This window comes from Xenopus tropicalis, chromosome 9 (assembly GCF_000004195.4).
Source record: "Xenopus tropicalis strain Nigerian chromosome 9, UCB_Xtro_10.0, whole genome shotgun sequence".
Classification (NCBI taxonomy): Eukaryota; Metazoa; Chordata; class Amphibia; order Anura; family Pipidae; genus Xenopus; species Xenopus tropicalis.
The window spans coordinates 10995945-11023492 of record NC_030685.2 but is presented as its reverse complement, the minus strand read 5'-3'; the positions used below and the strand labels follow the sequence as shown (position 1 = coordinate 11023492).

The 27548-nt window shown below is 37.4% G+C and overlaps 2 protein-coding genes across 2 annotated transcripts; both read left to right on the top strand.

Moving 5' to 3' along the window:
- The first annotated feature begins 412 nt into the window (after positions 1-412).
- On the top strand, positions 413-12667 carry LOC116407776 (kinesin-like protein KIF13B). Its single transcript, XM_031893793.1, has 8 exons — positions 413-610; positions 3612-5534; positions 6880-7139; positions 8679-8750; positions 10263-10331; positions 10656-10724; positions 12145-12257; positions 12638-12667. The coding sequence occupies exons 2-8, from the start codon at positions 3697-3699 to the stop codon at positions 12665-12667; spliced, it is 2451 nt and encodes an 816-aa protein (XP_031749653.1). The 5' UTR covers positions 413-610; positions 3612-3696.
- Positions 12668-12678: 11 nt separating this feature from the next.
- Positions 12679-26555, top strand: LOC100490671. The gene is made up of 3 exons (XM_002939854.5): positions 12679-17218; positions 20853-20927; positions 21697-26555. Exons 1-3 carry the CDS (start codon positions 12679-12681, stop codon positions 26292-26294), a joined length of 9213 nt encoding a protein of 3070 aa, XP_002939900.5. The 3' UTR covers positions 26295-26555.
- The last annotated feature ends 993 nt before the right edge of the window (positions 26556-27548 follow it).

Sequence of the window (27548 nt, the reverse complement as noted above, 5' to 3'; positions counted from 1 at the left end):
ATTATTACAGAGAAAAGGGAATCATTTAACCATTAAATAAACCCAATAGGGCTGTTCTGCCCCCAATAAGGGGTAATTATATCTTAGTTGGGATCAAGTACAGGTACTGTTTTATTATTACAGAGAAAAGGGAATCATTTTTAAAAAAATAGAATTATTTGCTTATAATGAAGTCTATGGGTGATAGACTTCCCGTAATTCTGAACTTTCTGGATAACGGGTTTCTAGATAAGAGATCCCATACCTGTATAGTATAATAGACAGGTGAAACGAAGGCAGTAGAGTGCAAATAATCTTGTAGCAGATGCATTTAATGGAGCTAACTGCAGCCTATCCATTGTTATACTAAGAGCAGCCTGGGAATGTGAAAGTGAAAGTATTTCTGACTTGCTGAGTCGGTGTGGGCGTACAGTATATATACACAGCTCGGGGAGGCGGCAATATAATACACTGTAAAAAAATGTCGGTTCTACTGGATACTGAATTTTTAGCTGGGCCTGGAAATGTTCCAGCAGATCAGCTACAGACAGAGGAGCCATAGGACTCAGCTACGGGTGCTCTTATACTGCAGCTGCCTGGGAACAGCGACTCTGCTCTGTATCTGTAATGGGTAAGGATTTCCTATATATTATATACTAGGACCACTCAGGGTCACACTGCTTAGTGCCCTCTACCTATGGTGGGACAAAGATCCCCTCCTTCCCTTTGTGTGTGTCTAAAAGCATGAGAGCTGACAGTTGCTGCAGACTATAGAATATACTGTGTTGACATTCAGGTACCTGACCTGCCCAGTGCTGATGATTCTGCATTTCTAGGTTCCATTCTGTTCTATGGAAAGCAAAATGCAGCCGGCACTGGGAGGGTTAACAATTTAGTTAGAGTGGGGTATAGGGAGGCGACCCCCCTGCTATTGTCTGACACTGAGAATGACTGGGAAAGGAAAATCGCCGTATATGAAAAGCAGGAAAAAAATACATTTTCTTTCTATCCAGAATGCTAGGGACCCAGGCTTTCCGGATAAGGGATCTTTCTGTAATTTAGATCTCCATACCTAAAGTCTACTAAATAATCATTTAAACTCAATGGGGTTGTTTTGCATGCAATAAGGATTAATTATATCTTAGTTGGGATCAAGTACAGGTACTGTTTTATTATTACAGAGAAAAGGGAATCATTTAACCATGAAATAAACCCAATAGGGCTGTTCTGCCCCCAATAAGGGGTAATTATATCTTAGTTGGGATCAAGTACAGGTACTGTTTTATTATTACAGAGAAAAGGGAATCATTTAACCATTAAATAAACCCAATAGGACTGTTCTGCCCCCAATAAGGGGTAATTATATCTTAGTTGGGATCAAGTACAGGTACTGTTTTATTATTACAGAGAAAAGGGAATCATTTAACCATTAAATAAACCCAATAGGGCTGTTCTGCCCCAATAAGGGGTAATTATATCTTAGTTGTGATCAAGTACAGGTACTGTTTTATTATTACAGAGAAAAGGGAATCATTTAACCATTAAATAAACCCAATAGGGCTGTTCTGCCCCAATAAGGGGTAATTATATCTTAGTTGGGATCAAGTACAGGTACTGTTTTATTATTACAGAGAAAAGGGAATCATTTAACCATTAAATAAACCCAATAGGACTGTTCTGCCCCCAATAAGGGGTAATTATATCTTAGTTGGGATCAAGTACAGGTACTGTTTTATTATTACAGAGAAAAGGGAATCATTTAACCATTAAATAAACCCAATAGGACTGTTCTGCCCCCAATAAGGGGTAATTATATCTTAGTTGGGATCAAGTACAGGTACTGTTTTATTATTACAGAGAAAAGGGAATCATTTAACCATTAAATAAACCCAATAGGGCTGTTCTGCCCCCAATAAGGGGTAATTATATCTTAGTTGGGATCAAGTACAGGTACTGTTTTATTATTACAGAGAAAAGGGAATCATTTAACCATTAAATAAACCCAATAGGGCTGTTATTATATCTTAGTTGGGACTCCATTTCTTATAATGGAGTCTATGGGAGATGGCCTTTCCATAATTCGGAACTTTCTGGATAATGGGTTTCCGGATAACGGATCCCATACCTGTACCTACACAACATTCAGGAGGGTAATTTATTTTGTTATTATACAAGGGTTATAGACAAGGAGAGCCTTTCCAGAGTCTAAAGTTATTATATTCACTGGGGGTGTCTAACAGTTTTGTACCCCCCCTTAGAGAATAACACTTGAATTGTCCTTTAACTGCACTCTGCTCTTTGGGTCTACACACTAGTTATTGTTCAAGGGGGGTGATGTCTAAGAGCTTCACCTGACCCCTCATATGCTGTGTTTAGATTCCCAAATGACCCCTAGAGACAAAGTTACTGACCTTTGTAAAGTGCAAATAATCAGCACATAATTAATTTGTTCATGTTCAACCCCTCTAAAATTGCCCCAGTAATTACTCCAGTTACCTCACATAACTATCTGTCTAAACACGCACCTATTTATCCATCTATATACTCGCATATATCTATCTATCTATCTGTCTTTCATCTATCTATCTATCTCTCTATCTATCTATCTATCATCTATCTATCTATCTATCTATCATCTATCTATCTATCTATTATCTATCTATCTCTCTATCTATCTATCTATCTATCTATCATCTATCTATCTATCTATCTATCTATCTCTCTATCTATCTATCTATCTATCATCTATCTATCTATCTATCTCTCTATCTATCTATCATCTATCTATCTATCTATCTATCTATCTCTCTATCTATCTATCTATCTATCATCTATCTATCTATCTATTATCTATCTATCTCTCTATCTATCTATCTATCTATCATCTATCTATCTATTATCTATCTATCTCTCTATCTATCTATCTATCATCTATCTATCTATCTATCTATCATCTATCTATCTATCTATCTATCTATCTATCTATCATCTATCTATCTATCTATCTATCTATCTATCTATCTATCTATCTATCTATCTATCATCTATCTATCTATTTATCTATCTATCATCTATGTTTTTTCTTTCTTTCTATCATCTATCTATCTATATATCTATCATCTATCTATCTATCTATCTATCTATTTATCTATCATCTATGTTTCTTTCTTTCTTTCTATCATCTATCTATCTATCTATCTATCTATCTATCTATCTATCTATCTATCTATCATCTATCTATCTATCTATCTATCTATCTATCTATTTCTTTTTTTTTCTTAATAATAAGTTAAATAAACTAGATTATACCAAGTCAGCATATGTTTCCAGAAGCCTTCTGAAACTGTTCCAAATATGAATGACCATGGTTGGGGTGCTGGGAGTAATATGTATTGGTTGATATGTATAATTACATATTTATCAATAATCTTTAATGTTACTGGTTCTTGTAACATTAAATCCAAAAACGCATTTTATAACATTTTCGTTCACTACCCGCCAAGGTCCTCATAGCCATTCACAGAGAAACAGTTCTTGTTTTAGCTTATCTGTTCATTTAATCTAAGCTTAAATATCTGTGTGTATTTGTTTGTGTATGATAAAATGCCATTTTATTTGTTCTTTTTTTATAGATCTGAGTTATGGAAGGTGATAAGTTAAGCCCAGGAATAACCTCTTTTATGCAAAACTAGCCAAAAAGCAAGGACACCAAGGAAAATGTCGGAGATGAGCAACGTGAGAGTGGCTGTTAGGGTTCGGCCAATGAACCAAAGAGAGAAGGAGAAACACCCAGTTGGTGTTATTTCTATGAGTGGAAATAAGACAATTCTGCAGAGCAATGCTACTGTCAGTCCAGGTAAAGTACAAAAAGGACCTAAAGAATTCGCCTTTGATCATTGCTTCTGGTCGGCAGATGATTCAGACCCTGATACTTATGCAGGGCAGGAAGAAGTGTTTAAAACACTTGGGGAAGGAACTATAGAGAATATTTACCAAGGATACAATGTTTGCATTTTTGCCTATGGACAAACAGGTTCAGGAAAAACATACTCCATGATGGGAACTGATGATGAACCAGGTTTGATCCCAAGATTCTGCCGTGCCTTACTGAACAGAAAATCTGAAGGCACCGTAAGAGTTGAACTTTCTTATATGGAAATATACAATGAAAAGGTGAGGGATCTATTAAAGCTGAAAAAGAGCAAAAAAGAACTCAGTGTTCGGGAACATAATATTCTTGGACCATATGTAGAGGGATTGTCCCAGCATGCTGTTAGCACATGGGAGGATATCAAACTACTGCTTTTAGCTGGAAATACATGCAGGACCACAGCTGCAACTAAAATGAATGAAGAAAGTAGCCGTTCACATGCCATCTTTACCCTCACTATAACTCAGATGTTTCACAACCAAGCGTCTGGCACCTCAAAAGAACTTCATAGCAAATTCAATCTGGTGGATCTCGCTGGTAGTGAGAGGGCATCTAAAACAGGGGCTCAAGGGAAACAACTGGTAGAAAGTGGCAACATTAATAAATCTCTTACATCCTTAGGCAGGATTATATCATCTTTGGCTGAATGTAAGGGCAGAAGATTGAGTTATGTGAGCTATAGAGACTCTGTGCTCACGTGGCTTCTGAAAAACAGCCTGGGAGGAAACAGCAAAACAGTCATGTTGGCCACCATTAGTCCTGCTGAAGATAATTATGGGGAGACCCATTCTACTTTGGTATATGCAGAAAGAGCAAGAAAAATAGTCAATCAAGCTACGGTGAATGAGGATACCAAGTGTAAAGCTGTTGCTACATTACAGGAAGAGGTGCAAAAGTTAAAAGATCAACTCAAGCATGCTAAAAGTCAGCAATCTCCGGAGCTACAATCAAAACTAAAAGAATCAGAGAATCTTCTAAAACAACTCAACTTAAGCTGGGAAGAAAAGCTGAAGAAAACAGAAGAAAATGCCAGAGAGATGCAAAAGTATTTGGAAAGCATGGGCATTTCAGTAGATGCTTCTGGTATAAAGTGTGCCAAAGAGCAATGTTGTCTTGTTAACTTAAATCCTGACCCAGAATCCAATGATTACCTATTATATTATTTAACGGAACATAATAAAATAGGTGCAGGTTCTTCACAAGATTTCCAGTTAACTGGACCTGGAATAGAGGAAGAGCACTGTGTGATTACCATGACTCCTGATGGAGATGTGTTTCTTGTTCCAAACACCAGAGCTGAGACAAAAGTAAATGGCGCTCTGGTTCAGGAGAGGATTCAGTTATATCATGAGGATAAGATTAACTTAGGACTTAATTACTCGTTTATTCTAAACCAGAGCAAAAAAAGGCAGCCTGACCCCCCAAGTAAAAATAAGCATGAAGTAGAAAAGAATGAAATGTCTTCTGATCATGAAAGTATTAATGAAAGTAACCCCAAGCATGAGTCCGGCATACAGGAGCAACATCCATATTACCAGCTAAGTGGAAGTCAAGATGATGACAATGAACTTACAAAGACTTCCCACATAAATCCAAAAAAAGAGGAAATTTCTACAGAATCACGGTAAGGCTTTCTTGGAGTTTACTACATTGTGGAAATTGCCAATTAGTCAGGCATATCCAGGTAACTCTTGCTTACCTTCTAGGATAAAATGAAAGCAGCAGCATTCCGGAAATGTTGTCGAAAAAAGTGACTTTACTCAAGTGCACAAGGCTTGATAAAGTGCTGGGTTGAAGCCCGAAACGTTGCCTTGTGCACTTGAGTAAAGTCACTTTTTTCTACAACATTTCTGGAGTGCTGCTGTTTTCATTTTATCCTGGATATTGTTTTACCCTGGCTGAGGGTTCAGTTTGCACCTGGGGCTACAACTAGCCGGTTTGTCCATTGTGTAGCACATCTTAATCAATTTCTTGCTTACCTTCTATCACAATTAGGGTCTGGTTGGTAAAAGTGATGCTTGAGCCCAATGTTATTGATAGGGAAAAAAGATAAAAATATTGGAAGGCTGGTATTTTTTCTCAGAAAAGGTGGCAACCCTAATCACCATCTTGCACCAGACTCCCAGGCAAGATAGTGGCAGATTGCTCTACACAATCTAGAATGCTACCAGTGCTAGATGGGTTTTCAAAATCCTTATTATTATTAAAAATAATGCAATTCTTCTTCTCTTTCTCCTCCTTCTCCTCCTCCTCCTCCTTCTCCTTTTCCTTCTCCTCCTTCTTCTCCTTCTTCTTCTTCTTCTCGTTCTTCTTCTTCTTTTTCTTCTTCTCATTCTTCTTCTTCTCGTTCTTCTTCTTCTTCTTCTTCTCGTTCTTCTTCTTCTCGTTCTTCTTCTTCTCGTTCTTCTTCTTCTCGTTCTTCTTCTTCTCCTTCTTCTTCTCTTTCTTCTTCTTCTTCTTGTTATTATAGGTGCATTTCTTTTTATTGGGAACACAGCCTGCAAATCATTTTCATTACTGGGTTCCACATGAACTTTGAATCAAAATACCAAAAAACCTACATTCTGTCTACGACAACTTTGTAATGTGTGTGTCTGACTTTTTGTTTTTAAAATAATCTATACACAATACTATATGGCCAGATTGTATGCCCATGGAATTTTCCTACACTTACCAACCCCAAACTTCAATGGATGATGATGTTTGGGATGCTGTAGTTTTCAACCAATCACGAGATTCCCATAAACACTAAAAATATTTTTTTTCTGCATTTAATACTTTTTTCTGGTGCATTGTCACCATAACTGTGTTTGGCCAAATATTTTCAAAAAATATTTTAATAGCTCAAAAACATGCATAAAAATAATGAGTTTTGATAAATCAGAACAAAATACCCCACGTAGATGACATAGCAATTTTATTCAAATTTGATACAAAAATTTTTTACTTTAACTCTGTTGATATTTCAGGTCACATGATTCTCATTCGACATCGTCCATTGAAAAGGTTCTTGCTTTACTTCAAAAATCACAAGAGTCATTAACAGAACTTCAGCAGAACTTTACAAACTTGGTGGAGAAGCTAGAGTCGAAACAGCTTATAACCCAGCAGGATTGTGCTAGTCTTGAAAACAATGAAGACATGGTTTTGAAATATGAAATTTTACTCAACATAATCGCTGGGAAAGGAGAGAATGCCTGCACCGAATTTCTGGATCTGCTTGGAAAAGGTATGAGTATATTTTTTAGTTAGATTTCCCCATGACCAGCCACCCAATACTATGTGACATATAGCCCCAGCACTGCTTAAATTATAGTAATTATAGGACTTATTATCCAGAAACACATCCAGAAAGCTCCAAATTACAGGAAGGCCATCTCCCATAGACTCCATTATAATCAAATAATTCAAATCTTTAAAAATAATTTCCTTTTTCTGTTAAAACGACCAGAAAATTCGCAAAACTGCGAAAAATCTGCGAAACGTGTTTGTTGCGTGACTCTTTTTTTGCCCACGTTTTTTCTGTCACCTGCGCCCAATTTGATGCGACCATGACTTTTTTATGCAAAAAAATTTTTCTACGACAAGTTTTCGCGGAACAATGCGCCAATGGCAAAATGCGGAAATTTGCTGCAAATCCATGCCTGGAGGAAAAATTCACATTTACTAATGCTCATTTTTTTCGGTTAGGGTGTTTTGACGCCCAAAGACAATTTTGTTGTTGGAAAAAAACACAATTTTTCCTCAATTTATTATGTAACAAACCATGACAAATCCAAATAGAAAAATACGCCATCTAAAACCTGTCAAGATCATGTAGAAGTCAATGGCAGATGTCCATTTTACAACTGGAAGATCTTGCTTTGTGGTTTTAGACTTTTTGGGGTTTTTTTCACACTGACTTTTATGCATCAGCCCAAAATTACTTTTTGAATCATATTCCTTCTATATTTAGATGAGTACATTTCCTTGGCACAATAGTATTTTTCACACAATATTTCCCCTGTAACTATTATTGTGGTTAATTACACTTACAAGCTAAGCATGCTAGCTTAATGTGAAATAAAACCTTATTGAACATTTACATAATTGAGAGTAGCCTCAATAGTAGTAAGTATCCCATAGGACAGGGGTCCTCAAACTTTTTAAGCAAGGAGCCAGTTCATGGTCCCTCAGACTGTTGGGGGGCCGGACTATATAGTCCCCCCAACCTCCCCCCCGCTCCAGCTCCCTGCTGTGGGGTCAAACTATGGCCTGCTCCTGCATCCTCCCTCTCTTCTTCCCACTATATCCTCTCTCTTCCAGCTACCCCCTCTCTGTCCGTCCACCCTCTCCCAGCTCCTCCCTCCCGCTCCCCACTGAGTGCTCTCTCTTCCAGCTCCACCCGCTCCATCCATCCTCCCTCTCCCAGCTCCCCCTTCCGCTCTCCGTTGAGTGCTCTCTCTTCCAGCACCCTCCGCTCCGTCCATTCTCCCTCTCCCAGCTTCCCACTCCCACTGAGTCCTCTCTCTCTGCTGCCAGGGGTGAGGACGCAGCAGGGGCCAGGTAAATTACCCTGGGGGGCCCGGCCCATGGGCTGTAGTTTGAGGATCCCTGCTATAGGAAATGTTACAGTGCACCCAATAGAGAGAAAGGAGAAGAGGCAAGGTATGATCATAATGGGACAATAATCTCAACATTAATCATCTGACAGAATATATTATTTTGAAAAGAGGAGGGTGCTAATGCAATTGTAATGCTTTAATTGTGTTATTCTTCCAAAATTCAGATAAAGTTGATATGAACAAGGATAATGATGATGACAGAAAAGAACAAAATACAGAAACAGAAACTGCCAAAGGTGAGATATACATAATTTCCAATATAAATTTTATATAATATATATATTATAGTAGAAAGAGTGCTACACACACAGGGGCTTGATACAAAAGAAAAAAAAAATTATTTAACAAAATTCCAACGTTTCAAGCACGACCTTCCTCAGCGACAAACCATATATATATTAAATAGAAAGAAAAAAACTATAATGTAAAACCAGAAAACAGAATTGGATGGTGGGGTAAAGAAAGTGGTGATCATTAGAAAAATAGGGACAATGAAAAAGAAAAAAAAGTACAACCCACAACAAACATTTAGTAGGTAGCATTTACTGGTCAGCCATTTAAAGGAGAAGGAAAGGTAAAACTCAGTAAGCTTTATCAGAAAGGTCTATGTAAATACAGCCATAAGCACTAACAGTAATGCTGCACTCTCTATCAAAAGAAACACAGGATTTCTTGTCTCCCTTTTTCCTGTGCTAGAGTCTGCACAGCTCTCTCCTCTCTCCTGCTCCTCCCTCCCATAAGAATGTTAAGAACTCACTCCCCCCCCCCTTAGGAATGTGTGATCTGAGCCAATCAGCAGGAAGCTTCCTCATAGTCTTACAAACTGAGCATGTACAGGGGTCTTGGTGCAGGAGCATGGCATCATGGGAACTTTCTTTACATGAGGTTTCTGATCATCTGAACGGGAGAAATATGGGGAGACTTAGGCGTACTATGGAGAGGACTGAAGGTATGCCTGCAGCTTGAGATTAACTCTTTATTAGCCTTTCCTTCTCCTTTAAAGAAAAAAATTAAATATACAGTATATATATATATACAAATGAACAAAGGCTAGCATTGGTTACGCATCAGCACCCAGGCAGTGACCCCTTGTTTGTTGGAGTGCTACCTTTATTGGAACTGTATATATATATATATATATATATATATATATATATATATATATATATATATATATATATATATATATATATATAATTGGTTGCTATTGGTTACAAGACCTGGACAAAAGCAATGCCTTTTGCTACTATTGCCTAAAAATTGTTTAGGGAAATTAAAAAGGGGCCTTACACCAAATTCCGTATTAGAGCTCATAGGCCAGTTTGCTAAGTCCTGCTTTAGAAGCAGAATATCAGGTATAGTACATTGCCAAGAGCAACTAGTCCATGAGAGAACTTAGTGAAACTTCAGTAATAGAAGAAATTCACCTTTTCCTTTTAAGATCAGAGGAACTATGAGGCCACTGGTGGTAGTAACCTACTTTATCATTATATTTTACATCTGGGGTATATTAATACCGATATAAAATGACAGAGAATCAAAACTGAATCAACTAGAGGCCCATTTACGGACCATTGGATTTTTTCGTTTTTCTTGATACAGATTTTTAGTGACGAAAAAAAATAGTTGTAATTTTTTTTTGAGATTTACTATGTGGTGAATTATTTTATATACAGTACTATTTGATGCAGGCCTAATGTAATAAATGTATTATTTCTTATGTATTTTTACAATACATATATTCACAGATCAATCACAGCCAAATAACGACAAGAATGAAGTTGCTGAAAAAGAAGAAACCACAGAAGCATTAAATGGTGAATAATATTATTGTTTTTACCAAATGGTACAGACCATATGAAATGATTTTTCATAGAACATAATATCTGTATTTATTCTATATTTTATCTATTTTTATTATATTTCAAAGGGGCTGTTTTTATATCTATATTGGGCTTTTTAAGAGCAGTTCCAATGTCTACCTTAACATATATGTATTATTAAATATTTATACCTTGAATTTCAAACAAGGCAATCAAGAATGTGCTCCATGTGTCTGGTATTCTGGTATAGAATATATATACATAATTATGAGCTCAATATGCAAGTGATTTATTTCGCAATATTATTAATTTTCATAGAAAACTCAGATGTTGCAAAGACAGAGAACAGCGCTGACTGGGAAGAAGAAAACGCTGGGCCTTCCAAAAGTAAGTGGTTAAATTTTTTTGTATAATGTTAGAGAGAATTAGCATTGACTCTTTATATATGTATATATATATATATATAATTTTATTTTTTTTGTATTTTTTTTTGTAATATTATTTTATTTGAAATTCATTTTATTCTTTAATAAATCTCAACTATTTCAGATTCTGAAGAATATATATTTTTTGCACCACATTTTTTCTTGTACTCAAACTCGACTTTTGATCAATTGGCCCCCCACAAAGATAATTATAATCCAAATATTAACATTTTTCTAAATGATTGTCTTTTTCTATAATAATGAAACAGTACTTTGTATTGATGGTAACTAAACTCAATTCTGTTGGGTTTATTTAATGTTTAAATTATTTTTAGAAAATATAAGGTATGGTGATCCAAATTATGACATTCCCTTATCTGGAAAAGACCAGATCCCAAGCATTATAGATAATAGATATTATGTCTGTATGTGTTAATATTCTACAAAATATAACCTCACCTATAGTGATGAATGATTTTGTCCCATTTCACTTCGCTGACAAAATTTACAAAACTGTGAACAAAATTCATAAAACAGCTAAAAATTCACGAAACGCAGCTACCACGTCACTTTATTTGACTCACACAACTTTTTTGATGCTTGTTTTAAGTAAAAAACTATCAATGGTGAAAATTGGTATTTCAGCAATTGATTGCTGGTGTTTTCCACAAAAGGGCTTTTGTCAAAAATGAAAAGCTTGCCATGTAAGTGGCAAAATTTTAATGTTTGTCAAAAACCCACTTGTGGAAATTATGCAGTAAGCCACATCAATTGATTGCTGAAAAACCGAATGAAATCTTGAACTCACACATTTTTTTCTTCAGTCAGCTGCTCAACCAGGTCAAAGGTAAATCTGCCCCTAAGTATGGAATTATTGTTGGCAAAAAACAATTCATTCCCAAAAGTTTTCCCTCACTGATTAAATGTAACACAGACCATCCATATCTATATTGCTCTTCCCAAATATTACTGTCCTACAATCATTCTCCAGCTTATTATCATGGGTTAATTCTTGCTACATGTTCTACTATAGCAACTTTAGGGATCTCTTCTACAAAAGATATGAGAAATGAGAATCCTGCCATCTGTGCTTGTACATGTATTTCTGATGTTAGTTTGTACAAGTGGAAAAAGAAATATTTTGAACATATTTATTGGACAAAACAGCACAATATTTGCTCTTGTGATGCTTAATGAAACCATAATATCAATAAGAAAAAAATATAATGAGATATCACTACATTAAATAACAGCAAGGCAACTGAAGTAGCATTGGTAGGCATAATTCTTGTTGCTGAGAAGATCTTGTCTTGAAAATCCATTTGGATGTTCTTGGGATGTTTCACAGAAGCAAGTTTAATTTTTTAACTGTTTTTCTGCAGATCATTCAGATAATGATACAAAGAAAAATAGTGAAGATGAATGCACAGAAGAAAACACAGAAACTTCTAAACATATGTTGAGTTATCTAAGCTCAGCACAGGCACTTGACCATGTACACCGAATAATAAGAAAAAATAATATAGATATATACATATAGTCAGCATGGGTTTTTCATAAAGACATCTGTTGTACTCAGAATTCGTAGGTGTCTTTCATTTTATGGAACAAAATAGTCTTGCAAAGTGTCTATGATGCTTCTGTTAACTAATTATGCATGGGGAAATATAAAGAGAGAAAATGATTGCTCTTGTAGGTCAATTAGATGAAAAAGTACAGAGTCTATTTTGACCTAATAAAGGTCTCAAAATGTAACTGAAATATTACAATAAATTCTGTATGTATATGAATATTGGCATATTAAAACATAGGCACTTGGTATTGTTTTATGTGTGTATCTCAATTGGAACTTTATTTTTATTATTTTTTCTGCAGACAAGAAAACCTTATATAGAGACTTATTGAAGAAGATGAACATGGATCCATATGAAACCAAAAATTTAACTTTACAAGACATTCTTCAGATTGATCAAGAATGTTTAGAGAAGATGGAGAATTGGCAAAGAAAGTCTTCAGCCATGAATTTTATACATAAAATAATTGCATTAAATGGAACAGCCAGAAGCATAATTACATCAAGTGAGAACGAGAGTGAAGATTCTCAGGATGAGCCAGATGATGTAACTTGTGACTCATCTGATTCTGTTCACCCTCTAGATGTTCTGTGCCTTGTCCTGCATTGCTGTGACCATTTTCTGCAGCAGGAGATTATACTGAAAATGTCTATGTGCCAGTTTGCTGTCCCTTTGCTGCTCCCTGCTGTTGATGGGCCAGGCTGTACCTTCATGCTTTGGGGAATGAGAGATATTGTAAAAAGTTGGAGACCTCAGTCACTGGCAGAAACAAAGGGATTCATGCAAGAGAATCTTGTTCAGATATCTATGCCAACATTCAGTTTTGTTAGATTGGGGGAAAGTAAATTATCTAAATCTACCATCCTGAATCAAGTTCTCAGCCCAACTCAGCAAACCCAAGACTTCTTTGTCCACAGTAATATGGAAGGAGCTGATATCACAAGGGAAATTTCTGAAGGTCTTGTAGAAATATCCTGGTATTTTCCCGCTGGTAAAGGTAATTCGGATATTTTCCCAGAGCCAGTTGCATTTGCAAACCTTCATGGAAATCTGGAAGACAGCTTGAACGAGTTTGGATTTCTAACTCAGATCTCATCTGCTGTGTTTATTTTTGTTCAGGATATTAATAAGAATCTGATTGACTTTTTATCCCAGTATGAAAACTCTCAGGCAAATTTTATCATTATTTTCAAGGAAAGCAGGAAAATCGACAAAGACACAGGTCTCACAAATGTGACTGTTGTTCATTTCAATAGCAAAGCTAGTGGAGCAACAATAGCAAAGAAAATTCGAGCAGCTACTACACATTTCATTAAGAAAGGATGCCGTGCCCTGAGCCTGGAAGATATGGCAGAAATTGCTCCCAAACTAAGAATCTCTGTTGATGAGAATGTGATAGAATGTCAGAATGCAAAAGCAGATGCCAAAGCAATAGCAGATGAGATCAAAGATGTTGCTGAGTACAAAAAGGATACAATGAGGCTGCAGAGACATTTGTGGAAAAAGGCTGAACTGGAAAAAGAAATGTGTCAAATGAAAAAACAAGGTGATAAACGTACAGAGAGTTACAAATCAGAACTACAAAAACAATGTGCAGAAATACGTGAGAAACAGTTTAAGTATGAAATTCCAAATAGCATTAGTAAATTTATTCATTCAGTTGTGAAAAAGAACTACACAGAAATTAGTTATTTTTTAAAATGGCTTCGATTTTATCTTGATTTATCTGCCAGGAAGAACCTCTCTGCTTTACAAGACGAGTATAAAGAGAAATCAAACAGTTCCCGTATCAATGAGCTGTCTGGGCTTGATCACAAAATATCAGACAGTTCCCTGGGGACTGAACATTTCCTGAGAGAATTAGGGCAGATTTATGAGGCAGAACATTGCAAGTTCAAGGAGGAAAATGCAAGTGAAAGAAAATTCACTGAACTACCTGCATTTGCTGCTGATCTCTTACTGGGTGGATTCCCACTGGAGCTGATAGATGGAGATGCTTCTAATATCCCAATGCAGTGGCTGCAGGATGTAATGACTGAGCTGGACAATAAAACAGGAAAATGCAGCAGAATGGGGGTAATCACTGTACTGGGGGTGCAGAGCACAGGGAAATCCACCCTTCTAAACACAATGTTTGGGCTGCAGTTCCCAGTCTCTAGTGGACGATGCACACGAGGAGCTTTTATGACACTAATGAAAGTGAGAAAAGATTTCCAGGAGGAGTTGGGCTGTGAGTTTATTCTGGTGATTGATACTGAAGGCTTGAAAGCTCCTGAACTGGCTTCTTTGAAGGACAGCTATGAACATGACAATGAACTTGCAACACTGGCTGTTGGTTTGAGTGACATCACAATTGTAAACATGGCCATGGAGAATACAACTGAGATGAAGGATATTTTGCAGATAGTGGTCCATGCCTTCCTTAGGATGAAAGAAATTGGAAGGAAACCCAAGTGCCACTTTGTACACCAGAATGTAAGTGATGTTTCTGCTCATGAAAATAACAGACGGGAATGGATGAACCTTCTGGAGCAACTGAATGAAATGACCAGAATTGCAGCAGATATGGAGAAGAAAACTCAATTTACAGCTTTCTCTGATATCATGATGTATGATCCAGAAAAAGACAATTTCTACATTCCTGGTCTCTGGAACGGAGTCCCACCAATGGCCTCTATAAACATTGCTTACAGTGAGACCATCTATGAGCTTAAAACATATTTAATTGAATGTATGAAGAACAAGGGACACAGAATTTGTGACTTTATAAAATGGATAGAAAGTCTATGGAATGCTGTAAAATATGAAAACTTCATCTTCAGTTTTAAAAACAGCCTAGTAGCAAATGCCTACAACCAACTGGCTAAGAAATACTCAGAACTGGAGTGGAAGTTCACTAAGGCAATGCTTAAATGGCTAGCAGAGACTGAAACAGTCATCAAGAATCAAAATGCACAAACGATTGATAGTGAAGGAGCAACATGTAAATATGCAGCGTATTCTATTCTCAGTATGGAGGAGGAGAGCATGAAGAAGGAATTAGAGAAATATTTTTCAAGTGACAACAAAGATGCAAGTCTAGTAGAGAGGTACAAAGCTGAATTTCTAACTAGTGCAAGTTGCCTTAGGAAGAAGCTGGAAGCATCATCTCTTAGCAAATGTGATGAGGCAATTCGTATCCAAAAGGAGAACTTGAAGGTAAAAAAGGTTATCAGTGCATACAAAGAAATTATTGATAAAAAGGTCACCAGCCTTGTGATGAAGTGCAGGGAACAAAAATATAAACCTGATGAAAAAACACTTGAAGAAGAATTTGAGTTAATGTGGGCAGACACTATATCAGAGTTAAATGTCACTGCCCTTCCAGAACCCAACATTGAACTTGATTTTCTTACATTACTCAAAAAAGATATGGCATCAAAAGCTGTCAGTCAAAGACTGAACAACATAAACCAACTTCCAAAGCAGGAAAAACTCCATGTACATGAAAGTATGGGAAAAAATCTATTGAAAAAATTTAAGAATAAATTGCCTTTTTTGAGTAGTGGCCCTGACAAACTAGAAGTATTTGTTAAGTCCTTTTCAGACATATGTTCTGATTTTATAAAAGAAAAGCTAAGTACAGAATCTGACTATAATGAAACATATGGGTTGGAACTACTACATTTGATTAATTTAGTGTGTGATGGAAACAACGATCTTCAGTTCACAGCGGACATAGAGCTGGATCTGAAACTCTTTATTTTGGGTAATGCAGTTTGTGATTTCCAACAGATGCATAAGGATTTTGTCAAGAACAATGATCCTCTGATTTGTCTTGGAGAGTTGAAGACTAAATATTGTAACAGTTTTCAATACCTATTTCTGGAGAAAGATGAAAGCTGGGAGCGAGCCAAACATTTGTGTAATTTCTGGTTAAAACCAGCTCTGATTGAGCAGGTAAACAGAAAACTTGGATTGGAAATAGTAGATCAGATTCTAGACAACAATGAATCCAATCAGTACAGCACCAGAGGATACTTCCAATTCACTGTGATGAAACAGCTACTAGAAAAGAGTAATTTCTCTGACTACTTAGAATACATTGATGATTATGAAACATTTGTCAAAAAGTGGATACATAACTGTATTTTAGAAAAATGTGACTTCCACCATCTGCAATCCGGCATTCTTTCTACCATCAGAAAAAAGATAACGGGATTCCTAAATGAGCCAAGGACCCTTCAGTTTCAGAAAATGTCTGATTTCCTTGTACGGCTTAGGGAAGTGCTGAGAAATGATTTGGCATTATCAGATGATATAAATGTATTTTGTCTGAAAGATGAGGCAAATATTCAAGAATTTGTTGAAAATATTGAGAAATCTCTTAGTGACACCGAAGCAGAAATCATAGCCGAGTTGAAATCAGTGGACAAGGAAACAATTCTTTCAAAGGTTGTGGTAAAACCAGTTGATGAATTGTTTAAGAGAGTTTTTGGATGTGGGAAGCAATGCCCATTCTGTAGAGTTCCCTGTGAGGCCGGTGGAACTGATCATAAAATTCACTTTGCGTCTATTCACCGACCTACAGGACTGGGAAGATACAGATCCTTATTCACACAAGCTCTTTGCCATGATATCTGCACCATTAATGTATCTGGCAATAAATCATTTATAGCTGAAAGTCAGTCTTCACATCCCTATAAAGAATACAGAGCAGTTTTTCCAGATTGGGACATTCTTCCTGACCAAAGTTTTGAGGCTTCTGAATATTGGAAATATGTTCTTAAACTATTCAATGAGAAGTTTGCAGAAGAATATGATTCTAGACCTGCTGAATATCCTGAGGAATGGAATACAATAACTAAAGCACAGGCAGAAAGATGCCTCAACACTGCCTTTGGTATGAGATAGCATATTTCCTGAAGTCCTGAAGAAATGTAAATGTAGTGATAAACTTCACTCAACCACTAATTTTAATGTACCGCCAGTTGTCCAATATTGACCCAAGCTACTGCTGTCTCGAGCATTTAAGATTATGATATCTGTAGAACAGCAGATAAGCAGACCAGGAAAACACTTTGTATAAACTGTATATTGCACTCTTTTTAAAAATCTTTTGAAAAGAAACATTATATAAAGAATAGATACTTAGAAGTTGTACATCACACTGTACTCTTTATAATCAATATCATTTTTCAAACTAAGGGTCTGATTTGGATATGTCCTGTAATATACTAGCCCCAAACCAACTGCAAATGAACAGTTTTAGAAATTGACATTGTAGTTGATTTTTTGGTGGGGGGACCTAAAATATAAGAATCATGAAAATTATTTATAAGGGTCATTAAGTTTCAAATGCAACTTCATGCAGTGTGAATTTCATTTACATATATATAAAAAAAAAAGAAAAAAAGTGCAGAAAAAAAAGTCGCAAATTTATGCGTCAAAATGGCAAAACATTTGAATCCAAAAATCATGTAGAAGTCAATGCCAGTTGTCCCTTCCCTTTCCTGGAAGATCTTTAGATTTTTTATGCTGTTTTTTTGTGTGATAATTTTGGTGCAACAATTTGAAAAAGTCTCAGTTTCATGATTTTTCTGTAACTTTTTGAGTTTTCTTAAAAACATTTCACCACTCTTCTTCAGTGGTAGGGAGATCCCAGGCATTTAAACCCTAGAGGGTAGTACAGTCAAAGACATCCAGTCAGAATGGTTCCATTGTACTTATTCAGTTAGGTGTTGGCTGAAACTCAGAGACGTAAAGGTGTGATCCGGTCACAGTGGTACCATGATTCTCATTGAGGGAGGTATTAAGTTTTCAATGTACATGACTGAAAGTGGTAATTGTTATAAAACCACCAGGAAGTGGCATTGTATGTTGCTAACAAGCCGTCAGCCGCCTTCACACCTCTTTTAAACCATCTGCCTTTTTGACGCGCTTAACTGTTTTTTGTTGTGTCAAATTTTTGTACCCATTTGACGAAACAATCCACCAATGGCAAAACGCAGAAATCCGCTGCAAATCCATGCCTGGCGAAAGATTTCGCTCATAACTAGCATTGATGTGTCAGAAGCACTGATGAGCAAAAATTTTCACCAGGTTTGGGTTCACTGCGAAATTCCACATTTTGCCAGTGGTGAATTTTTTTGCGAAATGGGGCAAAAATTCACTGAGCGAAGAAAAAAAGTTGTGGTTGCATCAAAAAAGGTCATGTCAAATGAAAAAGGTTGCGTCAAATAAATTATGGCTCTGCCAAAAAAGTTGCGCCTGTGTAAAAATATATCATGCACGTCAAAAAAGTAGAATTTTTCGTTATTTCGCAAATTTTTCTGTGGTTTTGTGAATTTTTTGGCTAAGCAAAACGGTGACAGATTCACTCATCACTAGCCAGAAGTGACGCCATGCCCACTCTCAGGGTAGGACTGAGGGTTGCAGGGCCCACCGGGGCGATTCCACCGCGTCCCCTAACTCCCCCCCGAGCGCACATAAATTTAACATGTCAGGGGAGGAACAGTCGAGCAGGTGGAGCGCCGGCAAGGGTTGGGTCTGGGCAGTCCAACCCTGCCCACTCTGCAGGGAAAACTTGCACCACTGCAACTTGCAAGGCAATTAGCATGGGTTTTGGTGCATTGTTTGCAACTCCAGTGGACACAATGGAAGCTGTAGCCTAATGACATCAGGGTTGTATTCTTAAAGCAATATTGCTCAATAAAACTTCTCCCCAGCATCAGGGGCTGCATTAATATGCAAAATAATCCTCCAATGAGATCTGTATAAATCTGGCTCCACATCCTTTATTACTGCAGTTGGAGCTGGGAGAATTAATTTTAGAACCTAGTTAGATATTGTATGATCTTGCCTCTAAGGGCTTATTCACAAAGGTATTTTCCTTATTCATATGCATTACAACCTATGTCTAGTGCCAATCTTTCAGTGGCACGTAAAATGTGCTCCCACATGGAGCACTGGGGACAGAACATGCAGAAAACATCAGCGCTTCCTGTCCCCAGTGCTCCGTATGTGAGCAGAAAGGATGGGGGGAAGAAAACGGAGGCGGCCTCTGACCTCAAACAGAAAACTATCCATGACCTGGTCATTAAGGAATTAGCTACAGAAAAGAAAACTGAATATAGAAATATGTAGTGGTAAGGAAAAGGCCAGCAATACCCATAGTTGTGAGTTTGAAGGTCATTTATAAAATTTGCACAGCACAGAATTATTTGCACAGGGAACATATTTGCCACGCCCATGTTTATATTTGTAAAGCTGAACAAGACTGGTGCATTTAATGTACACAAATAAGCTTTTTGTAGATTCTTCTGCCCCCAGTAACTGCAGCTGCACTATTCACTGTTCCACACCATTTCATATTGGCTTCTCAGTTTATAAATAGTGATGAGCAAAATTTTTTTGCCAGGTTTCACTGTGAAAAAAACACCCCATGGATTCCAATGTATTGTGTAGTGTTTAAAAGTTGCTGCAGATTAGAAAATGTTGCTGTGAAAAAACGCAAATTGTATTCAATGCGTTTCGTGAATTTTCACTTTCTCAAATTTTTTGGACACATTCGCCCACTAGTGATGAGCAAATCCATCCCGTTTCGCTGAAAAATTCCCCAAACTGCTAAACAATGTGGCTGCTAAGTGCAGCTACCATACGACTATTTTGATGTGAGTGACTTTTTTTTTTTTTAAACAACTGTGACTATTTTTACGTGCCCACAAATTATTTAATACAACTGTTATTGTTTTTTGAAGTGGAAATACTCCAGATTTTCAAGAAATTTTTGATAAATTTTAAAATGCATTAAACAAGATTCCTTCCTCCTTTTCCTAAGGGCTCTGGCACACGAGGAGATGCGTCAAAACATACGAGGCTACTTCAAGTCGCCTGCTGTTTCAAATCGCACACAGACCCTTTTCTGAGCGACTTGAGTAAACATGTGGGAGGGGTAACTGTTGAGTGGTACCATGGGTAGCAGATCGCCTGGAGCTCAACTTGCATGAAATCTCTTCGTGTGTATTGTCGTGGCGACTTGTCGCCAAAGCGCCGGGGGGAAAAAACGCAGGCGACAAATCTCCTCGTGTGCCAGAGCCCTAAAAGCAATGTGTTTGTTTTATATCTGCAGTACCTTATCCAATAGATAACCACCTGTTGACTATTGAATGAGTCAATCAGTCAAGGAAGTCTACAAATAGGTATTCAACCGCACAGCCCTTAGATCAGGCTTGATGCATCAATCCTCGCAAAGGCACACCGCTGAGCCATTCAATACAATCCAAATATAGAGGAGAGCACCATAAAGCAGATTTCTGCTAAAATGCTATTTATTTCAGACCAAAAAACACAACATGTTTCGGCAGTGTGACGCCCTTTATCAATTGTAAGTATTACTTAAACATGGTGAACCATTTAAACCATAACTCCACCCTCTGTGTCCATTGATTGGTATTCAGAAGGAATAGGAAGTCTAATTGGATCTACTTAAGTTGTTAAACATACGCAAATGTAATTATTGTTCCTTTGTTTTCCAGCAGATCATTCAGACAATCACACAATCAAGGAAAACAAAGATGAATGCGAAGGAGAAAATAAAGGAACTTCTAGAGGTGTGTAACAGTCGGCTCAGCTCGGAATAAGGCTACAGACCCACGGAGCGGCTCAGCCAGTGGAAAGCCATTTGAGAGCGGTTAGTTGAGTTCTATCACGGCGGCTAACCGCTCTGAAATGGCTTTCTACTGGCAACCGTAGGAGCCACCGGTGGAAAAGCCATCGCTTCGTTATTACAAAGTCACACAAAGTTTCCTCCTGCAGGATATTGGTGCTAATTAGTTAAAATTCATCAAAGTGCATCAGTGCCATTGCAGATTCAACCTACAATTTTAATTGATAGAGGCAAATGCACTGGTACAACTTAAAACCCATGCAAATAAGTCAACCAGTGTTTAGCCAAACTTATTGGTGAGAATGTGAACTTCCCTCCCTTTCCCTTTTAACTTAATGTATGTACTTTAATGGATACCTAAACCATTCCCTTTACAGCAGAGCTTCAGGCCTGAAACCCAAAATACCTATCCCAAAAACCTGCATATTTAGTTGTTTAAGAAGACAAATGTAAAACCTTTACGTGTTAAGGATATTGACCTTGTATCAAGATAATTTGGTTATTTCTATTAACCCTGTAAGGGCATCAAACAAGAGTCAAACAAAATGACCAGCCCCTTCCTTCTGTTTATCTTAACTTCCTTCCTTCCTTCAATCCTTCTTCCTTCCTTCCTTCTTTCCTTCCTTCTTTCCTACCTTCCCCCCTTCCTTCCTTCCTTCCTTGTCTACATCTTACTTGAAACTTTATTTACATAGACATATTTGCTTTTCCAGACAAAAAAACCTTATATAAAGACTTATTGAAGAAAATGAATATGGATCCATATGAAACCAAAAGTCTACCATTGCAAGACTTTCTTCAGATTGATAAAGAATGTTTACAGAGGATTGATTATTATCAGAGAAAGTCTGCAGCCTGGAATTTTATACATAAAATAATTGCATTAAATGGAACAGCCAGAGACATAATTACATCAAGTGAGAACGAGAGTGAAGATTCTCAGGATGATGTAACTTGTGACTCATTTAGTTACATTCATCCCCTAGATGTTCTGTGCCTTGTCCTGCATTGCTGTGACCATTTTTTGCAGCAGGAGATTATACTGAAAATGTCTATGTGCCAATTTGCTGTCCCTTTGCTGCTCCCTGCTGCTGATGGGCCAGGCTGTACCTTCATGCTTTGGGGAATGAGAGATATTGTAAAAAGGTGGAGGCCTCAGTCACTGGCAGAAGCAAAAGGATACATGCAAGAGAATCTTGTTCAGATATCTATGCCAACATTCAGTTTTGTTAGATTGGGGGAAAGTAAATTATCCAAATCTACCATCCTGAATCAAGTTCTCAGCCCAACTCAGCAAACCCAAGACTTCTTTGTTAATAGTTATATGGAAGGAGCTGATGTCACAAGGGAGATATCTGAGGGGCTGGTAGAAATATCCTGGTATTTTCCAGCTGGAAAAGGTAATTCAGATATTTTCCCAGAGCCAGTCGCATTTGCAAACCTTCATGGAAACCTGGAAGACAGCTTGAAAGAGTTTGCATTTCTAACTCAGATCTCATCTGCTGTGTTTATTTTTGTTCTGAACATTGATAGGAATCTGTTTGACTTTTTATCTCAATATAAAAACTCTAAGACAAACTTTGTCATTATTGTCAAGGAAAGCAGGAAAATCGATGAAGGCACAGATCTCACAAATGTCACTGTACTCGTATTCAGAAGTAAAGTTAGAGGAGAAATAATTGGAAAGAGAATTCGAACTACAGCTTTAGATTTTATTAAGAAAGGATGCCGTGCCCTGAGCCTGGAAGATATGGCAGAAATTGCTCCCAAACTAGGAATCTCTGTTGATGAGAATGTGATAGAATGTCAGAATGCAAAGGCAGATGCCAAAGCAATAGCAGATGAGATAAAAGATGTCGCTGAGTACAAAAAGGCTACAATGAGGCTTCAGGGACATTTGTGGAAAAAGGCTGAACTCGAAAAAGAAATGTGTCAAATGAAAAAACAAGGTGATAAACGTACTGACAGTTACAAATCAGAACTACAAAAACAATGTGCAGAAATACGTGAGAAACAGTTGAATTATGAGATTCCAAATAGCATTAGTAAATTTATTCATTCAGTTGTGAAAAAGAACTACACAGAAATTAGTTATTTTTTAAAATGGCTTCGATTTTATCTTGATTTATCTGCCAGGAAGAACCTCTCTGTTTTACAAGCTGAGTATAAAGAGAAATCAGTTCCAGCATCAATGAGCAGCAAGGAACTATCTGGCCTTGATCAGAAAATATCAGACAGTTCCCTTGGGATTGAACATTTCCTGAGAGAATTAGGACAGTTTTATGAGGCAGAACATTTTATGCTCAAGGGGGAAAATGCAGGTGACAGAAAATTCACTCAACTACCTGCATTTGCTGCTGATCTCTTACTGGGTGGATTCCCACTGGAGCTGATAGATGGAGATGCTTCTAATATCCCAATGCAGTGGCTGCAGGATGTACTGACTGAGCTGGACAATAAAACAGGAAAATGCAGCAGAATGGGGGTAATCACTGTACTGGGGGTGCAGAGCACAGGGAAATCCACCCTTCTAAACACAATGTTTGGCCTGCAGTTCCCAGTCTCTAGTGGACGATGCACACGAGGAGCTTTTATGACACTAATGAAAGTGAGAAAAGATTTCCAGGAGGAGTTGGGCTGTGAGTTTATTCTGGTGATTGATACTGAAGGCTTGAAAGCTCCTGAACTGGCTTCTTTGAAGGACAGCTATGAACATGACAATGAACTTGCAACACTCGTTGTTGGTTTGAGTGACATCACAATTGTAAACATGGCCATGGAGAATACAACTGAGATGAAGGATATTTTGCAGATAGTGGTCCATGCCTTCCTTAGGATGAAAGAGATTGGAAGGAAACCCAACTGCCAGTTTGTACATCAGAATGTAAGTGATGTTTCTGCTCATGAGAACAACAGGCGGGGCAGGTTGAAACTTCTGGAGCATCTGAATAAAATGACCAAAACTGCAGCAAATATGGAGAAGAAAACTGAATTTACAGCTTTTTCTGATATCATGATGTATGATCCAGAGAAAGACAATTGCTACATTCCTGGTCTCTGGAATGGAGTCCCACCAATGGCATCTATAAATATTGCTTACAGTGAGACCATCTATGAGCTTAAGCAACATTTAATTAAACGTATGAAGAACAAGGGACACAGAATTGGTGACTTTATAGAATGGATAGAAAGTCTATGGAATGCTGTGAAATATGAAAACTTCATCTTCAGTTTTAGAAACAGCCTAGTAGCAAATGCCTACAACCAACTGGCTAAGAAATACTCAGAACTGGAGTGGAAGTTCACTAAGGCAATGCTTAAATGGCTAGCAGAGACTGAAACAGTCATCAAGAATCAAAATGCACAGACAATTGATAGTGAAGGAGCAAAATGTAAATATGCAGCGTATTCTATTCTCAGTATGGAGGAGGAGAGCATGAAGAAGGAATTAGAGAAATATTTTTCAATTGAAAACAAAGAGACAAGTCTAGTAGAGAGGTACAAAGCTGAATTTCTAACTAGCGCAAGTTGCCTTAGGAAGAAGCTGGAAGCATCATCTCTTAGCAAATGTGATGAGGCAATTCGTATCCAAAAGGAGAACTTGAAGGTAAAAAAGGTTATCAGTGCATACAAAGAAATTATTGATAAAAAGGTCACCAGTCTTGTGATGAAGTGCAGGGAACAAAAATATAAACCTGATGAAAAAACACTTCAAACTGAATTTGAGTTAATGTGGGCAGACACTATATCAGAGTTAAATTTCACTGCCCTTCCAGAACCAAACATTGAACTTGATTTTCTTACATTACTCAAAAAAGATATGGCATCAAAAGGTTCAGCTGTCAGTCAAAGACTGAACAACATAAACCAACTTCCAAAGCAGGAAAAGCTCCATGTACATGAAAGTATGGGAAAAAATCTATTAAAAATAGTAAAGAATAATTTACCTTTTTTGAGTAGACCTTCTGGCCCTGACAACCGAGAAGTATTTTTTAAGTCCCTTTCAGACATATGTTCTTATTATATAAAAGAAAAGCTAAGTTCAGAATCTGACTATGATGAAACATATGGGTTGGAAATACTAAATTTGATTAATTCAGTGTGTGATGGAAACAACGATCTTCAGCTCACAGCGGACATAGAGCTGGATCTGAAACTCTTTATTTTGGGTAATGCAGTTTGTGATTTCCAACAGATGCATAAGGATTTTGTCAAGAACAATGATCCTCTGATTTGTCTTGGAGAGATGAAGACTAAATATTGTAACAGTTTTCAATACCTATTTCTGGAGAAAGATGGAATCTGGGAGCGAGCCAAACATTTGTGTGAGTTGTGGTTAAAGCCAGCTCTAATTGAGCAGGTAAACAGAAAACTTGGATTGGAAATAGTAGATCAGATTCTAGACAACAGTGAATCCAATCAGTACAGCACCAGAGGATACTTCCAATTCAATGTGATGAAACATCTTCTAGAAAAGAGTAATTTCTCTGACTACTTAGAATACATCGATGATTATGAAACATTTGTCAAAAAGTGGATACATAACTGTATTTTAGAAAAATGTGACTTCCACCATCTGCAATCTGTTATTCTTTCTACCATCACAAAAAAGATAACGGGATTCCTAAATGAGCCAAGGACCCTTCAGTTTCAGAAAATGTCTGATTTCCTTGTATACCTTAGGGAGGTGCTGAGAAATGATCTGGCATTATCAGATGATATCAATGTATTTTGTTTGAAAGATGAGGCAAATATTCAAGAATTTGTTGAAAATCTTGAGAAATCCCTTAGTGACACCGAAGCAGAAATCATATCCGAGTTGAAATCAGTGGACAAGGAAACAATTCTTTCAAATGTTGTGGTAAAACCAGTGGATGAATTGTTTAAGAGAGTTTTTGGATGTGGGAAGCAATGCCCATTCTGTAGAGTTCCCTGTGAGGCCGGTGGAACTGATCATAAAAATCACTTTGCGTCTATTCATCGACCTACAGGACTGGGAAGATACAGATCCTTTTTCTCACAGACTCTTTGCCATGATATCTGCACCACTAATGTATCTGGCAATAAATCATTTACAGCTGAAAGTCAATCTTCACATCTCTATAAAGAATACAGAGCAGTTTACCCAGACTGGAACATTCTCCCCGACCCAAGTATCGAGGCCTCTGATTATTGGAAATATGTTCTTAAAGAATTTAATGATCAGTTTGCAGAAGAATATGAGGGCAGACCTGCTGACTATCCTGAGGAATGGAATACAATAACCAAAGCACAGGCAGAAAGATGCCTCAACACTGCTTTTGGCATTTAATGAAATACTTCCTGAAGTGTAATATGTAAAACATTCAGGTCACACAGTCAGGTCTTTGAATAAATCACCAGTTTCTCCAGTATAGAGCAGGCTGCTGCTGGGTTTCATGCCCCTTTCTTAAACTCTGCCATCTTGCAAAGTGAAACTCCTGTAATTATGGATATTATTGTAAAGCATCAAATTACAGGGGACATATTGTGTGAAAAACAATACTGGGCCAATGAATTGTACTCATCTAAATATAGAAGGAATGTGCTTTAAAAAGTAGTGTTTGGGGCTGATTTATTGAAAATTTCTCCAAAAATTCCACTAGCCCCGCCCATCTGTTCCACTTCCTGCAGCTTCCTTTCCGAGGCTGTGCAGGGGGGCCAGCGGCACTCAGCACACAGCTCTGTAGGATAAAAACCAATCAGCAGCTAGGCTCACCTGATAGGGAACTGAGGCCTGTCTTTGCTTGTGTGACTGCAGGGCTGTGATTGGCTCTCCCCCTCCTACTGTGCTTCTGGCAGGGGCCGTTAGGACACGCCTACCCCTCATTTGAAACCCAGACAGGGACCTGAGAGGATCTATAGGGAGCTCCAATAAAGGGGCCATTGTTACAGATAGGGTTAATGTTTAGCCCAAAGGGAAACCACCAGCACCGTATATTATTCAGAATTGCCTACAGGATTAGAGTTTTTTTCATTTATCATTTATGTCTCCTTTAACATTTACTACAGCAATGCAAGTAGCCAATTTCTAACCATAGCATTATGCCTAATTCCATTATTACAATAGCAAAAAAAATGAAATTTTTTTCAATATTTACTATGAGTCTGAACAGCTAAAATCAGAATCAGACAATTCGCCAGGTAAAACTTGCCGAGTTCATATAGAAGTCAATGGCAGATATCCCTTCACTGTCCTGGAAGATCCTTCTTTTGTCTTGAAAGTTGGATTTTCGACTTTTTCGAACTCGACCAATTAGAGTTTCCTGCAACTTTTTCTCACACTGACTTTTCCTTTTGGATTTTAGCAAATGTTAGATATTCCCGGAAATGAGTTTGGTCGATTTTGAAAATTTAAAAAAAAAAATGAGAAATGCATTTTAGTAAATGCGCCCCCTAGTGGCTATTCGCTAGGAATGTGAGGGAGGAGATGACAGGGCATTGCCAGTCAGAAGACTGTGTTTATGGAGTAAAAGAAAAAGATAGGAGAAGCTCAGTGGGGATGGAGCCTGTAAAGCTCAGTGATTTGAGAGACTACTTGTTAATG